This window comes from Trichechus manatus, unplaced genomic scaffold, assembly GCF_000243295.1.
Source record: "Trichechus manatus latirostris isolate Lorelei unplaced genomic scaffold, TriManLat1.0 scaffold00106, whole genome shotgun sequence".
NCBI lineage: Eukaryota > Metazoa > Chordata > Mammalia > Sirenia > Trichechidae > Trichechus > Trichechus manatus.
Window position 1 is genome coordinate 9,830,725 of NW_004444042.1, and position 13,094 is coordinate 9,843,818.

General features: G+C 41.0%; 1 protein-coding gene across 7 annotated transcripts in view; it reads right to left on the reverse strand.

Moving 5' to 3' along the window:
• The window catches only part of SGPL1 (sphingosine-1-phosphate lyase 1), a 134,118-nt gene that overhangs the window by 26,527 nt on the left and 94,497 nt on the right, over positions 1-13,094 (reverse strand). For all 7 annotated transcript variants that reach the window (XM_023737718.1, XM_023737720.1, XM_023737719.1 and 4 more), the window contains 2 exons: positions 9,128-9,195; positions 422-569 (listed from right to left, as the gene is read on the reverse strand). In XM_023737718.1, the coding sequence (XP_023593486.1) occupies positions 422-569; positions 9,128-9,195 (216 nt within the window). The remainder of the gene's footprint in view (positions 1-421; positions 570-9,127; positions 9,196-13,094) is intronic.

Genomic DNA, 13,094 nt, shown 5'->3' on the forward strand with positions numbered 1-13,094 from the left:
GTGTGTGTGTGTGTGTGTGTGTGTGTGTGTGTGTGTGTGTGTGTATGCATCATCTGTATATCTTTTGACGACGGAACTATACTGACTTTTTATTGTCTTTTGTGCTTTTATGTAAAGTTTCACAATTTCTACAATGAATTTGTATTTCATTTGTATTACGTATATTCACTTTTAAGAAACACAAATATGTTTTAGCCATGCTTACAAAAGGAAATGGAGCTGAGTTCCACCGTCTGTGAAATTTCCTTGCTTTACAGATGAGGATGAATCTAAATAAAATTTTTTAAATATGAAATTCAGACTCTGAAACAGAAAGTGAGCCCCTGAATGCATAAGTACCAGGGGCAAGCCATTCTTAACCTGTGCAAATGTTAAATGACGTTGCGAGGAAGTAGATACCACGCGCACTGTGAGAACATACCCATCGAGCTGTACTCCTTGAGCTTCTCCAGAACGGCAGACGAGCTCAGACCCTGGGATGGCAGAGCTTTCACATACTCCTTGTCCACTTTCAGGAATGACATGTTCTTATTGATGTCATCCTTGGCCTTGTTCAATTTCTCTTGGATCTCCAAAGGCAAGAAAGACAGAGTTAACCAGGAGATGGCAGAATACAGTACGGTGAGCAGAAGAACCAGTATGATATCCATCAAGTCCTCAACACCGGGCACAGCACAGGGGATGCAGAGCTAAGAGGGTATTTCTTCTTAGAGAGCTGTGGTGATATTTTGACTGTTCACCTATTTTCTCGCATATGCAACAGCCTCTTTTTGAAAAGCCAACTTCCTTTTCAAAGGTCAAAGATACACTCAACTTCCCCACACCCCTTTTCTCTGCCATGTTGACATCACCATTGCATTACTGGGTTTGCATCTGCTGAAGTCAGCACTTCTCTGAAGACAGTATTTGGACCTTGTTCCTGCCCTGGCAGCAGCTACAGTGTGCTAAAGGAGAGCCATCAATAATAGCCAGCAAACAGGCCAAGCTACAGTAAAAGGGATTCTGATTCTTGTGCAAGTGATGAGCTCCTTCAACGCCAAGCATTTGGAGGGCCTACACAACTCCCTATGTATAAGCACGAGGCATTTTAAGAACTGCCAGGAAGACTGCATTATATCTCAAGTTGCTCACTGCTTCGGCCGTCTGACACTAAACTGCTTGGTGGAACTAAGGTCCTTTCTGCTATGGAATTTATCAGTTATGATTATTTATTTACCATCCTCATAGCCATAGCTTCTGAGCCATTTTCTTTCTTCCTTTCTTTCATTCATTCACTCACTCACCAAATATCTGTTGAGCTACTACTAAGAACTACACAGTGAACAAAACAAACAGAACGCTTATTCTCATGAATCTTATTGTTAGCAAGGGAGACAGAAAATAAATATCAAGTACACACAGTCCCTGGATTATGAAGGAGTTCTGTCCCTAAGTTGAATTTATACATAAGTCAGAATAAATACGCACAGTTTATATCTAACGTCAGTTAGTCAAATGTCTGCCTTAGTATATAGTATACACCCACTCCTCAACTTATCAACATGTTGTTAAAGAATAGGTCACTATGCAACAATCGGCATTCTGTGAAAATGGAGGATGACCACATCAGATCACAAAATATTATGTGGGACACATATGTTCCTCTAGATCCGAGAGGCAGAAAATGTAGGTGGGTGCTGTATGTCCCACTGGTCATGCAAGTGTTACTGCCAGACGTACATCATTAATGCACAAAATAGTCGGATAGTAGATATTTTACTACTGTCATCAATGCGAAATGTCAGACAACTAGACAGTCGATAAGGGAGGAGTAGGTGTATAGTCCGCCTTTCTATGCATAAAAAACATTAAAGAAACATTTCTTGATGCACTAAAACATCTTTAACATAATACCACAGTAATAATAAAAACAATGTTTCGATGCACGTCTCAAAGTAACACCCGTTTGTTATTACAAACCATTGTATATACCTCAAATTTTTTATATAATAGGCTTCACAGGGGTTGGTTCATAACTACAGGCTGTATGTAAGTTGGATATTTGTAACTCAGGGATTGCCTGTAATGAAAAACACTGAGGGAAAAAAAATAGAGTAGGGTAAAGAGGTTGAATGACACGGGCTGCTATTTGTGATAAAAGAAATTTTAATGGGTAGGTTTAGAATTTGGTTACACATTACACTTTGTGTCCGTTACAGTGATATGTTTTCAGCAATATATTTACTGAAGTTTGATGCCCAAGATCTCACTCCAAACTATTTAAATCGCACAAAAAAAAAAAGACCAGATTTACCGGCCTAAAGGAGGCTGGAGAAACCCCAAGAGTATGGCCCCCAGACACCCTTTCAGCTCAGCGGTGAAGTCACTTCCGAGGTTCACCGTTCAGCCGGGGAGTGGACAGCCCTGTGAAACCAAATGGGACTAATGAGGCACAGCAGTCCAGGGATAAGGACTAGAAGGTATAAGGGACAGGAAAGCTGGTGATAGGGAACCTAAGGTTGAGTAAGGATAGCGTTGATGTGTTGTGAGGTTGTTAACCATTGTCATAGGGCAACGTGTACCAACTGTTCAATGAGAAACTATTTTGTTCTGTAAACCTTCATCTATAGTGAGAATAGCAGCACAACTGGAAGAGCGCAGTCAATGTCACTGAATGGTGCATGTAGAAATTTTTGAAATGGTGTATCTTTGGCTACGTATATTTTCACCAAAAAAAAGAAAAAAAAGGTTGAGAAGGGAGAGGGTTGACATGTTGTGGGGTTGTTAACCAATATCATAAAACAATATGTGTACTACTGTTTCATGAGAAACTATTTGTTCTGTAAACCTTCACCTGAAGTACAATAAAAACAAACAAACAAACAAAAAAACTACTTAAATTGTCTCATCTCTAGCCCTGGATGATTAGAATACAAGATCTTCTGAGATCTGGCTCTCAATGAAACCGCAGGGAAAGCCGCTTCTTAAAAAATGTCTGCAACAGTCTAAGGGCAGGATGGCAGCAACACCAGGGCACGCTATGGACACAGCGTTATTTTTAAAGTTGTGAATAAATCATCATGCCGCATAAACAGCAACCGTACAACAGGAACAAACTATGAAACCTGGGCTTCCATGCATAGACTATACTGTTGTAATCAAATAAACCAAACAAAAACGATAATAAGGTATATGAGAAAGCCCAGCACTGCACTTCTCCACTCTTAATCCTTGCCTCAGAGTCTCTACCACATTATCCAATTCTAGTTTCCTCATAGTACTGATTTCAAAATGAAATCTTTATGTATCTGTCTACTTATTTTCTGTCTTTCCTACTAAAACATATGTTCTATGAGAGGAAGGACTTGGTGTTCTTTACCACGATATCCCCAGACCCAGACAGTACCTGACACTGAGCAGGTGCTCAGTAAATGTGCTGAATAAATGAGTGTTCATGAATGAATGAATGAATGAATGAGAGGAACACACACATACACCAAATGACTTTTGTCTATGAGCTTCAGAATCTGTTTCTGAAAAATGAAGAGTGATTACCCAGTCTCTAATTCTGTTACTTTATAAATTTAGGAATGGGTTCTGGAACCCTAGCATTTATTTGTCTCAAAATCTGGGAACTGAAGAAGAAAACTGAGAGGGATAAGGGCAAAAATACGGGAAATTGTAAGGAAAAATCCTCCTATCCTTTGGGATATGCTCCATCCTCTACAATGCCTTCGCTGCCCCCCTTTAACCCCAGAAGGATTAAAATAGATTTACTTCTAAGGCTTAATATGATTTGGGGAGTAAACAGAAGACTATCCACTCGGATTCCCCTTCTCTACTCCTATTTCCCTACAGGAAATGGATCTGAAAGTACATATTTCAGGGCAAGTCAGCACAGTGATCTGAACGGATTTCGGTCAAAGACTAAAGGTAACTGCCATTTTACCGGTTTGGCCAGGAAAGGGAACTGGAAGCCTAAAGTGAAAGCAAACCTGAAGGCAGGGACAAATGAGGCTGGGAAAGACCAGAGGAGAGCTGTGGGGCAGGCAGGGTAGGGGAAGTGGAGACACCAAGGACTCATCTGCCCTCTTCAGAATTTGCCAACGGCTTGCCCTGTTTATCTTCATCTGTCATAAAGACTTGAGAGTACAAAGGCGAACATCTTATCCTCAGCATGGGTGGAGGGTAGAGGGGAACCAGCGAAGGGAACATACCACAGCTAGGTGCAAAGAGCAAGAGACTAGCTCTGTTAACTCTCTAAGTTTCTAAACCTGGAATCAGCAAACTACAGTCCAGGGGCCAAATCTCTTCAGCAGCTTCTTGTTTGTACATACAAGTTTCAGTGGAACACAGCCACTCAGTCCTTTCCCTAGTGTCTTATGGCGGCTATCCCTCCACAAAGGCAGAGTTAAAAGCTGTGACAGAGACAGTAGAGGCCATAAAGCCAAAAATGTTCCATATCTGGCCCTCACAGAAAGTCTGCCAACCCGACCTAAACTACCTACACACCCAATCCCTGGGTCAATATCTAAATTCAGTCCAGCCAAATACCGCTCCAAAGCACCATGTCGCTTATGTCAGGGTTTCTTTTTTTTTTTTTTTTCCATACAAAAATTTATACATACATTGTTATGTGACTCTAATTGCTCTCCCCATACTGTGACAGCACACTCCTCCTTTCCACCCGATTCCCATGTCCATTCAACCAGCTCCTAGCCCTCTCTACCTTTCCGTCTCACCTCTGGACAGAAGCTGCCTGTTTAGTCTCATGTATCTACTTGAGCTAAGAGGCACATTCCTCATGAGTATCACTTTATATCCCACAGTCCAGACCAATCCCTGTCTGATGAGTTGGCCTTGGAAACTGTTTTAGCTCTGGGCTGATAGAGAATCCAGGGTCCATGCTTTCTGGGTTTCCTCCAGTCTCAGTCAGACCATTAAGTCTGGTCTTCTTACCAGAATTTGAGTTCTGCATCCCACCCTTCTCCTGCTCCATCAGGGACTCTGTGTTGTTCTCCCTGTCAGGACATCCATTGGTGGTAGGTGGGCACCATCTAGTTCTTCTGCTCTCAGGCTGATGAAGTCTCTGGTTTATGTGGCGCTTTCTGTCTCTTAGGCTAATACTTTCCTTGTGTCTTTGGTGTTCTTCATTCTCCTTTACTCCAGGTGGTTCGGACTAATTGATGCATCTCAGATGGCTGCTTGCAAGCTTTTAAGACCCCAGACGCCACTCACCAAAGTAGGATGCAGAACATTTTCTTAATAAGCTTTGTTATGCCAATTGACCTAGGTGTCCCCTGAAAGCATGGTCCCCAGACCCCTACCCCTGCCACTCTGTCCCTCAAAGTGTTTGATTGTATTCGGGAAACTTCTTAGCTTTGGTTTAGTACAGTTGTGCTGACTTCCTCTGTAGTGTGTGCTGTCCTTCCCTTCACCTAAGATCATTCTTATCTATTATCTAGTTAGTAAATAACCCTCACCCTCCCTCCCCACCCTCATAACCACCAAAGAATGTTTTCTTCTGTGTTTAAACCTTTTCTTGTGTTCTTATAATAGTGGTCTTATACAATATTTGTCCTTCTGTGACTGACTAAATTCACTCAGCATAATGACCTCCAGATTCCTCCATGTTATGTTTCACGGCTTCATCGTTGTTCTTTATCGTTGCATGGTATTCCATTGTGTGGGTATACCATAATTTGTTTATCCATTTGTCCGTTGATGGGCACCTAGGTTGTTTCCACCTTTTTGCTATTGTGAACAGTGCTGCAATGAACATGGGTGTGCATATATCTATTCGTGTGACGGCTCTTATTTCTATAGGATATATTCCAAGGAGTGGGATAGCTGGATCATATGGTACTTCTATTTCTACCTTTTTAAGGAAGCACCAAATCAATTTATGACGTCATTGTACCATTTTACATTCTCACCAACAGTGTATAAGTGTTCCAGTCTCTCTATAACCTCTCCAGCATTTATGATTTTGTGTTTTTGGGATGAATGCTAGCCTTGTTGGGGTGAGATGATATCTCATTGTAGTTTTGATCTCTATTTCTCTAATGGCTAATGATCGTGAGTATTTCTTCATCTGTCTGTTAGCCACCTGAATGTCTTCTTTGGTGAAGTGCCTGTTCATATCCTATGCCCATTTTCTAACTGGGTTATTTGTCTTTTTGTTGTTGAGGTTTTGCAGTATCTTGTAGATTTCAGAGATCAGACGCTGCTCGCATTTGCCGTAGCCAAAAATTCTTTTCCCAGTCTGTAGGCTGTCTTTTGACTCTTTTGGTGAAGTCTTTTGATGAGCATAAGTGGTTGATTTTTAGGAGCTCACATTTATCTAGTCTCTCTTCTGGTACTTGTGCATTGTTACTTATGGTTCGTATTGTGTTTATGCCATGTATTAGGGCTCCTAGTGTTGTCCCTATTTTTTCTACCATGATCTTTATTGTTTTCGATTTTATATTTAAGTCTTTGACCCATTATGAGTTAGTTTTTGTGCATGGTGTGAGGTATGGGTCTTGTTTCAGTTTTTTGAAGATGGATATCCAGTTATGCCAGCACCATTTGTTAAAGAGACTGTCTTTTCCCCAATTAATAGACTTAGGACCTTTGTCAAATATCAGCTGCTCATAGGTGGATGAATTTATGTCCGGATTCTCAATTCTCTTCCATTGGTCTATGTATCTGTTGTTGTACCAGTACCAGGCTGTTTTGACTACCGTGGTGGTATACTAGGTTCTAAAATCAGGTAGTGTGAGGCCTCCCACTTTGTTCTTCTTCTTGAGTAATGCTTTACTTATTCGGGCCCTCTTCCCTTTTCATATGAAGTTGGTGATTTGTTTCTCCATCTCATTAAAAAATGCCAATGGCATCTGGATCGGGTTGCATTGTATCTGCAAATTGCGTTGGGTAGAACTGACATTTTCACAATGTTGAGAATGCCTATCCATGAGCAAGATGTGTTTTTCCACTTACGCAGGTCTCTTTTGGTTTCTTGTAGTAGTGTGTTGTAGTTTTCCTTGTATAGATCTTTTACAACCCTGGTTAGATTTATTCCTAAGTATTTTATCTTCTTGGGGGCTATTGTAAATGGTATTGATTTGGTGATTTCCTCTTTGAGGTTCTCTTTGTTGGTGTAAAGGAATCCAACTGATTTTTGTATGTTTATCTTGTATCCTGAAACTTTGCTGAAATCTTCTATTAGTTCCAGTAGTTTTCTTGTGGATTCCTTGGGGTTTTCTGTGTATAAGATCATATCATCTGCAAATAGAGATGCTTGGACTTGTTCCTTATCAATTTGGATGCCCTTTATTTCTTTTTCTAGCCTAACTGCTCTGGCTAGGACCTCAAGCACTATGTTGAATAGGAGTGGTAATAAAAGGCATCCTTGTCTGGATCCTGTTCTCAAGGGGAATGCTTTGTAAGTCTCTCCATTTAGGATGATGTTGGCTGTTGGCTTTGTATAAATGCCCTTAAGTATACTGAGGAATTTCCCTTCTATTCCTATTTTGTTGAGAGTTTTTACCATGAATAGGTGTTGGACTTTGTCAAATGCCTTTTCTGTATCGATTGATAAGATCATGTGGTTCTTGTCTTTTGTTTTATTTATGTGATGGATTACACTGATTGTTTTTCTAATGTTGAACCATCCCTGCATATGTTGCTGAATTCTATTGGCTAGAATTTTGTTGAGGATTTTTGCATCAGTGTTCGTCAGAGATACTGGTCTGTAATTTTCTTTTTTTTGTGGTGTCTTCACCTGGTTTTGGTATCAGGGTTATGCTGGCTTCATAGAATGAGTTTGGGAGTATTCCATCCTTTTCTACGCTCTGATATTCCTTTAGTAGTGGCGGTGTTAACTCTTCTCTGAAAGTTTGGTAGAATTCTCCAGTGAAGCCATCCGGGACAGGGGTTTTTTTTTGTTGGGAGTCAAGCCCCTAATGTGGGTAGGTGAAGACCATGCTTAATGGGCAGAGCAGTGTCAAATGTCAAGAACCTGCCACTTCACAGCTGAAACAGTTGAAGTTAGAGTTCCGGTATATACCCTATTATACTGCAGTAATGAGGGCCTACGCTGATGAGGTGGGCCCACACAAGTCTATGCAGGGGGAAAGGCACTCAAGGTCTGTGGATTCCTTATGCCTGTGTATAGGCAAAGGAGCTGTGCCTACCCTGGGTTCCTGGCTTAAGGGAGCCGGCAGTCTATTTTTTCCCGTTTGTTAATTTGTTCATTCTCCAAGGCAGGGAGGATGACTCCGGGCATGTGACAGATCCTATTTCTGGCCCAGGGGACTCAGCAATTGCTGAAGCCAGTTGGGGACCCAGTAAAGAGCAGAGAGTGAGGAGGTAAATGGAAGAGAGATTTTTCCCTACGGGGGGTGTTTCTGATCCGTGTGGTAGACCGTACGCAATTACTTATCTTTCGTCAAGGGCTGCTTCTTACTGGTTCTGGGTAGCCAAGTAGATTCTCTGGTGCTAGGTCTCTCTCAGTGCAGAAAATGTACCTCCTGAGCACGGCTGCTTGCCTGCCTTACTGCTCACCCTTGAGCTGATCACGCCTGAAGGGCTCAGGCTCCCGCCAGGTCAGGCCTGGCAATTCCTCACTGCTTCCAAACCATTTCTCCCTCTCCCTGCCACTCAGTCCGGTTCCTCAACTCTGCCTTTGATGTTCAGGGCTCCCAGACTGCCATATATAATCGAATCACTTGTTTTTTCGGGTCTTTGTTGTAAAAGGGTCCACCAGAAGCGTCTGACTACTCCACCGTCTTGGCCCTTGCCTCTACTTCTGCCAGAGTTTCTAACTCCAAATTTTTAGTCCTTTATAGACTTCACATCTCTCCTTTGGCAAAATATATTTGTTGGAGAAAGGGTTGTCAGGGTTTCTCAACCTTGGCACTGTTGACATTTTAAGCCAGATAAATCTCTCTTGTGGGTGGCTGTCCTGTACATTATAGGATGTGTAGCAGCATCCCTGGCCTCTGTCCACCCCCCAAGCGTGACAACCAAAAATGCCTCCAAACATCGTCAAATATCCTCTGGACATGGGGACAAAATCGCCCTGAGAACAGTGCATTGAGGAAGTAGAAGAAAGAAAGTATGATCATCCCAGGGAAAGAAAGGGGTGTACCCACATTCCACTCACCTTGCGGCCGATGATAGGCATCTTTCTGGTGAGCTTAAAACACTTCTTTTTAAACCTTGACCATAAACCTAAGAGAAACAAATGGTCAATTAGCCAAATAAATTTCCATGGATATGACCAGCTAATGATAATGTATGAATTATTCAACGGGTCCCCTGCAACCTCACTTGCCTTCAGAATACAAAGGGAGAGTTTCTTTCCTCTTTTTTTTTGAAAATATATATAATTTTTTATTGTGGTAAATACATAGGTAAGAAAACATTTGGAATTTCAACCACCTTCACATGTACAGTTCAGTGATATTAATTACTTTCACTATGTTGTTCAACAATCACCATTAACAGTTTTTAATTTTTCTATCACCCTTAACAGAAGCTTGGTGTCACTAAGCATTGTGCCTTCCTTTCCCCCTCCCTCCCACCCACCCTTAGTAACCACTAATAAACTTTGATCTCTATACAGTTCTCTATTCCAGAAAGTTTCTTTCCTTTTTTAAGAAACCTTTTAAATTTAATTTTTGGGGTAAATATTAACACGGTTCAAAAATACACATACACACACTGAAAGGTCTACTTTTCTTTCATCTATTCCCCCTCTCCCAACCCACCACACTTTCTAAGGCTGTTGTTGTTAGGTACCATTCTACTCACTTCCAACTCACAGCAACCCTGTCTGCAACAGAACAAAATGCTACCCAGTCCTGCGCCATCCTCACAATTGTTGATATGTTTAAGCCCATTGTTGCAGCCACTGTTTCAATCTATCTCCTTCAGGGTCTTCCTCTTTTCGCTGACCCTCTACTTTACCAAGCATGATGTCCTTCAGGGAATGGTCCCTCCAGACAGCATGTCCAAAGTAAATGAAACGAAGTCTTGTGATCCTTACTTCTAAGGAGCATTCTGGCTGTACTTCTTCCAAGACAGATTTGTTCATTCTTCTGGCAGTCCATGGTATATTCAATATTCTTTGCCAACACCATAAATCAGAGGCATCAATTCTTCCTCAGTCTTCCTTATTAATAGTCCAGCTTTCACATGCATAAGAGGTGACTGAAAATACCATGGCTTTGGTCAGGCACACCTTAGTTCTCAAAGTGACATCTTTGCCTTTTAACACCTGAAAGAGGTCTTTTGCAGAAGATCTTCTCAATGCAGTACATAGTTTGATTTCTTGACTGCTGCTTCCATGGGCATTGATTGTGGATCCAAGTGAAATGAAATCCCTCACAACTTCAAAACTTTCTGTTTATCATGATGTTGCTTACTGATCCAGTTTTGAGGATTTTTGTTTTCTTTGTATCGAGGTGTATGTAATCCAAACTGAAGTCTTTGATCTTCATCAGTAAGTGCTTCAAATCCTCTTTACTTTCAGCAAGTAAAGTTGTGTCATCTGTATATCGCAGGTTGTTAACATCTTCTTCCAATCCTGATGCCGTGTTCTTCTTCATATAGTCCAGAGTCTTGGATTATTTGCTAAGCACACAGACTGAATAAGTATGGTGAAAGGATACAACCCTGATGCAAACCCTTCCTAATTTTAAATCATGCAGTATCTCCTTGTTCTGTTCAAACAACCGCCTCTCGGTCTATGTACAGATTCCACATGAGCACAATTAAGTGTTCTGAAATTCCCATTCTTCCCAATGTTATCCATATACTTTGCTATGATTCACACACTCAAATGTCTTTGCATACTCAATAAAACATGGGTAAACATCTTTCTGGTATTCTCTGCTTTCAGCCAAGATCTATCTAAAATCAGCAGTGATACACCTTGTTCCACATCCTCTTCTGAATCCGGCTTGAATTTCTGGCAGTTCCCTTTCAATGTGCTGCTGCAACCATTTTTGAACTATCTTCAGGGAAATTTTACTTGCATGTGATATTAATGATATTGTTTGATAATTTCCACATTCTGTGTATCACTTTTCTTTAGAATGGGCACATACATGGATCTCTTCCAGTCAGTTGGCCAGGTAGCTGTCTTCCAAATTTCTTGGCACAGACGAGTGAGCACTTCTAGTGTTGCATCCGTTCGTTGAAACATCTCAACTGGTATTCGGTCAATTCCTGGAGCTTTGCTTTTGCCAGTGCCTTCAGTGCAGGCTGGACTTCTTATTTCAGAACCATCGGTTCCTGATCATATGCTACCTCTTGAAATGGTTGACCACTGACTCTTTTTGATACAGTAACTGTGTATTCCTTCCATCTTCCCTTGATGCTTTCTGCATCATTCCATCTTTTGCCCATGTTGTTAGGTGCCATCAAATCGGTTCCAACTCATAACAATCCTATGTACAACAGTACAAAACACTACCTGGTCTTGCAGCATCTTCACAATCATTTTTATGCTTGAGCCCATTGTTGCAGTCACTGTGTCAACCAATCTCGTTGAGTCTTCCTCTTTTTCACTGACTCACTACTTTACCAAGCATGATGTCCTTCTCCAGGGACTGGTCCCTCCTGATAAGATGTCCGCAGTAGGTGAGACAAAGTCTTGCCATCTTGTACTTCTTCCAAGACAGATTTGTTCGTTCTTCTGCCAGTCCATGGTATAGTCAATATTCTTCATGGACACCATAATTCAAAGGCAGCCGTTCTTCTTCGGTCTTTCTTATTCATTATCCAGCTTTCGCATGCGTATGAGGTGACTGAAAACACCATGGCTGGGTCAGGCGCACCTTAGTTCTTAATGTGACATCCTTGCTTTTTAACACTTTAAGGAGGTCTTTTGCAGCAGATTTTCCCAATGCAATGCATCATTTGATTTACTGGCTGCTGCTTCCATGGGCACTGATTGTAGATTCAAGTAAAATGAAATGTTTTGTCCATAGAATCCTTCAATATTGCAAATCAAGGCTTGAATTTCTTCTTCAGTTCTTTTAGCTTGAGAATTGCTGAACGTGTTCTTCCCTTTTGGTTAACTCCAGGTCTTTGCACATTTCATTATAATACTTTACTTTGTCTTCTGGAGACGCCCTTTGAAATCTTCTGTTCAGCTCTTTTACTTCATCATTTCTTCTGTTCACTTTAGCTATTCTACATTCAAGATCAAGTTTCAGAGTCTCTTTGGATATCCATTTTGGTCTCTTCTTTCTTTTCTGTCTTTTTAAAGACCTCTTGCTTTCTTCATCTATGATATGCTTGAAGTCATCCCACAACTCATTTAGTTCAGTCATTAGTGTTCAATGCATCAAATCTTTTCTTGAGATAGTCTTTAAATTCAGGTGGGATATACTCAAGGTCCTACTTTGGATTTCATGTACTTGTTTTAATTTTCTTCAGCCTCAACCTGAACTTTCATATGAGCAATTGATGGTCTGTTCTGCAGTCGGTCCCCGGCCTTATTCTGACTGATGATATTGAGCTTCTCCATTGTTTCTTTCCACAGATATAGTCAATTTGATTCCTGTGTACTCCATCAACCAAGGTCCACATGTATAGTTACCATTTACGTTATGGAGAAAAGTTATTTCTGATGAACAAGTCGTTGGTCTTGCAAAATTCTATTATGCAATCTCTGGCGTCATTTCTATCACCAAGGCCATGTTTTGCAACTACTGATCCTTCTTCTGTTTCCAGCTTTCGCATTCCAATCACCAGTAATTACCAATGCATCTTGATTGCATGTTTGATCATTTTCAGACTGCAGAAGTTGGTAAAAGTCTTCAATTTCCTCATCTTTGGCATTAGTGGTTGGTGGGTAAATTTGAATAATAGTTGTATTAACTGGTCTTCCTTGTAGGTGTATGGATATTGTCTTATCACTGACAGAGTTGTACTTTAGGATAGATCTTGAAATGTTCTTTTGGACAATGAATGTGATGCCACTCCTTCAATCTGTCATTCCCAGCAGAGTAGACCATATGATTATCTGATTCAAAATGGCCAATACCAGCCCATTTCACCTCACTAATGCCTAGGATACCAATGCTAATGTGTTCCATTTCATTTATCACGACTTCCAA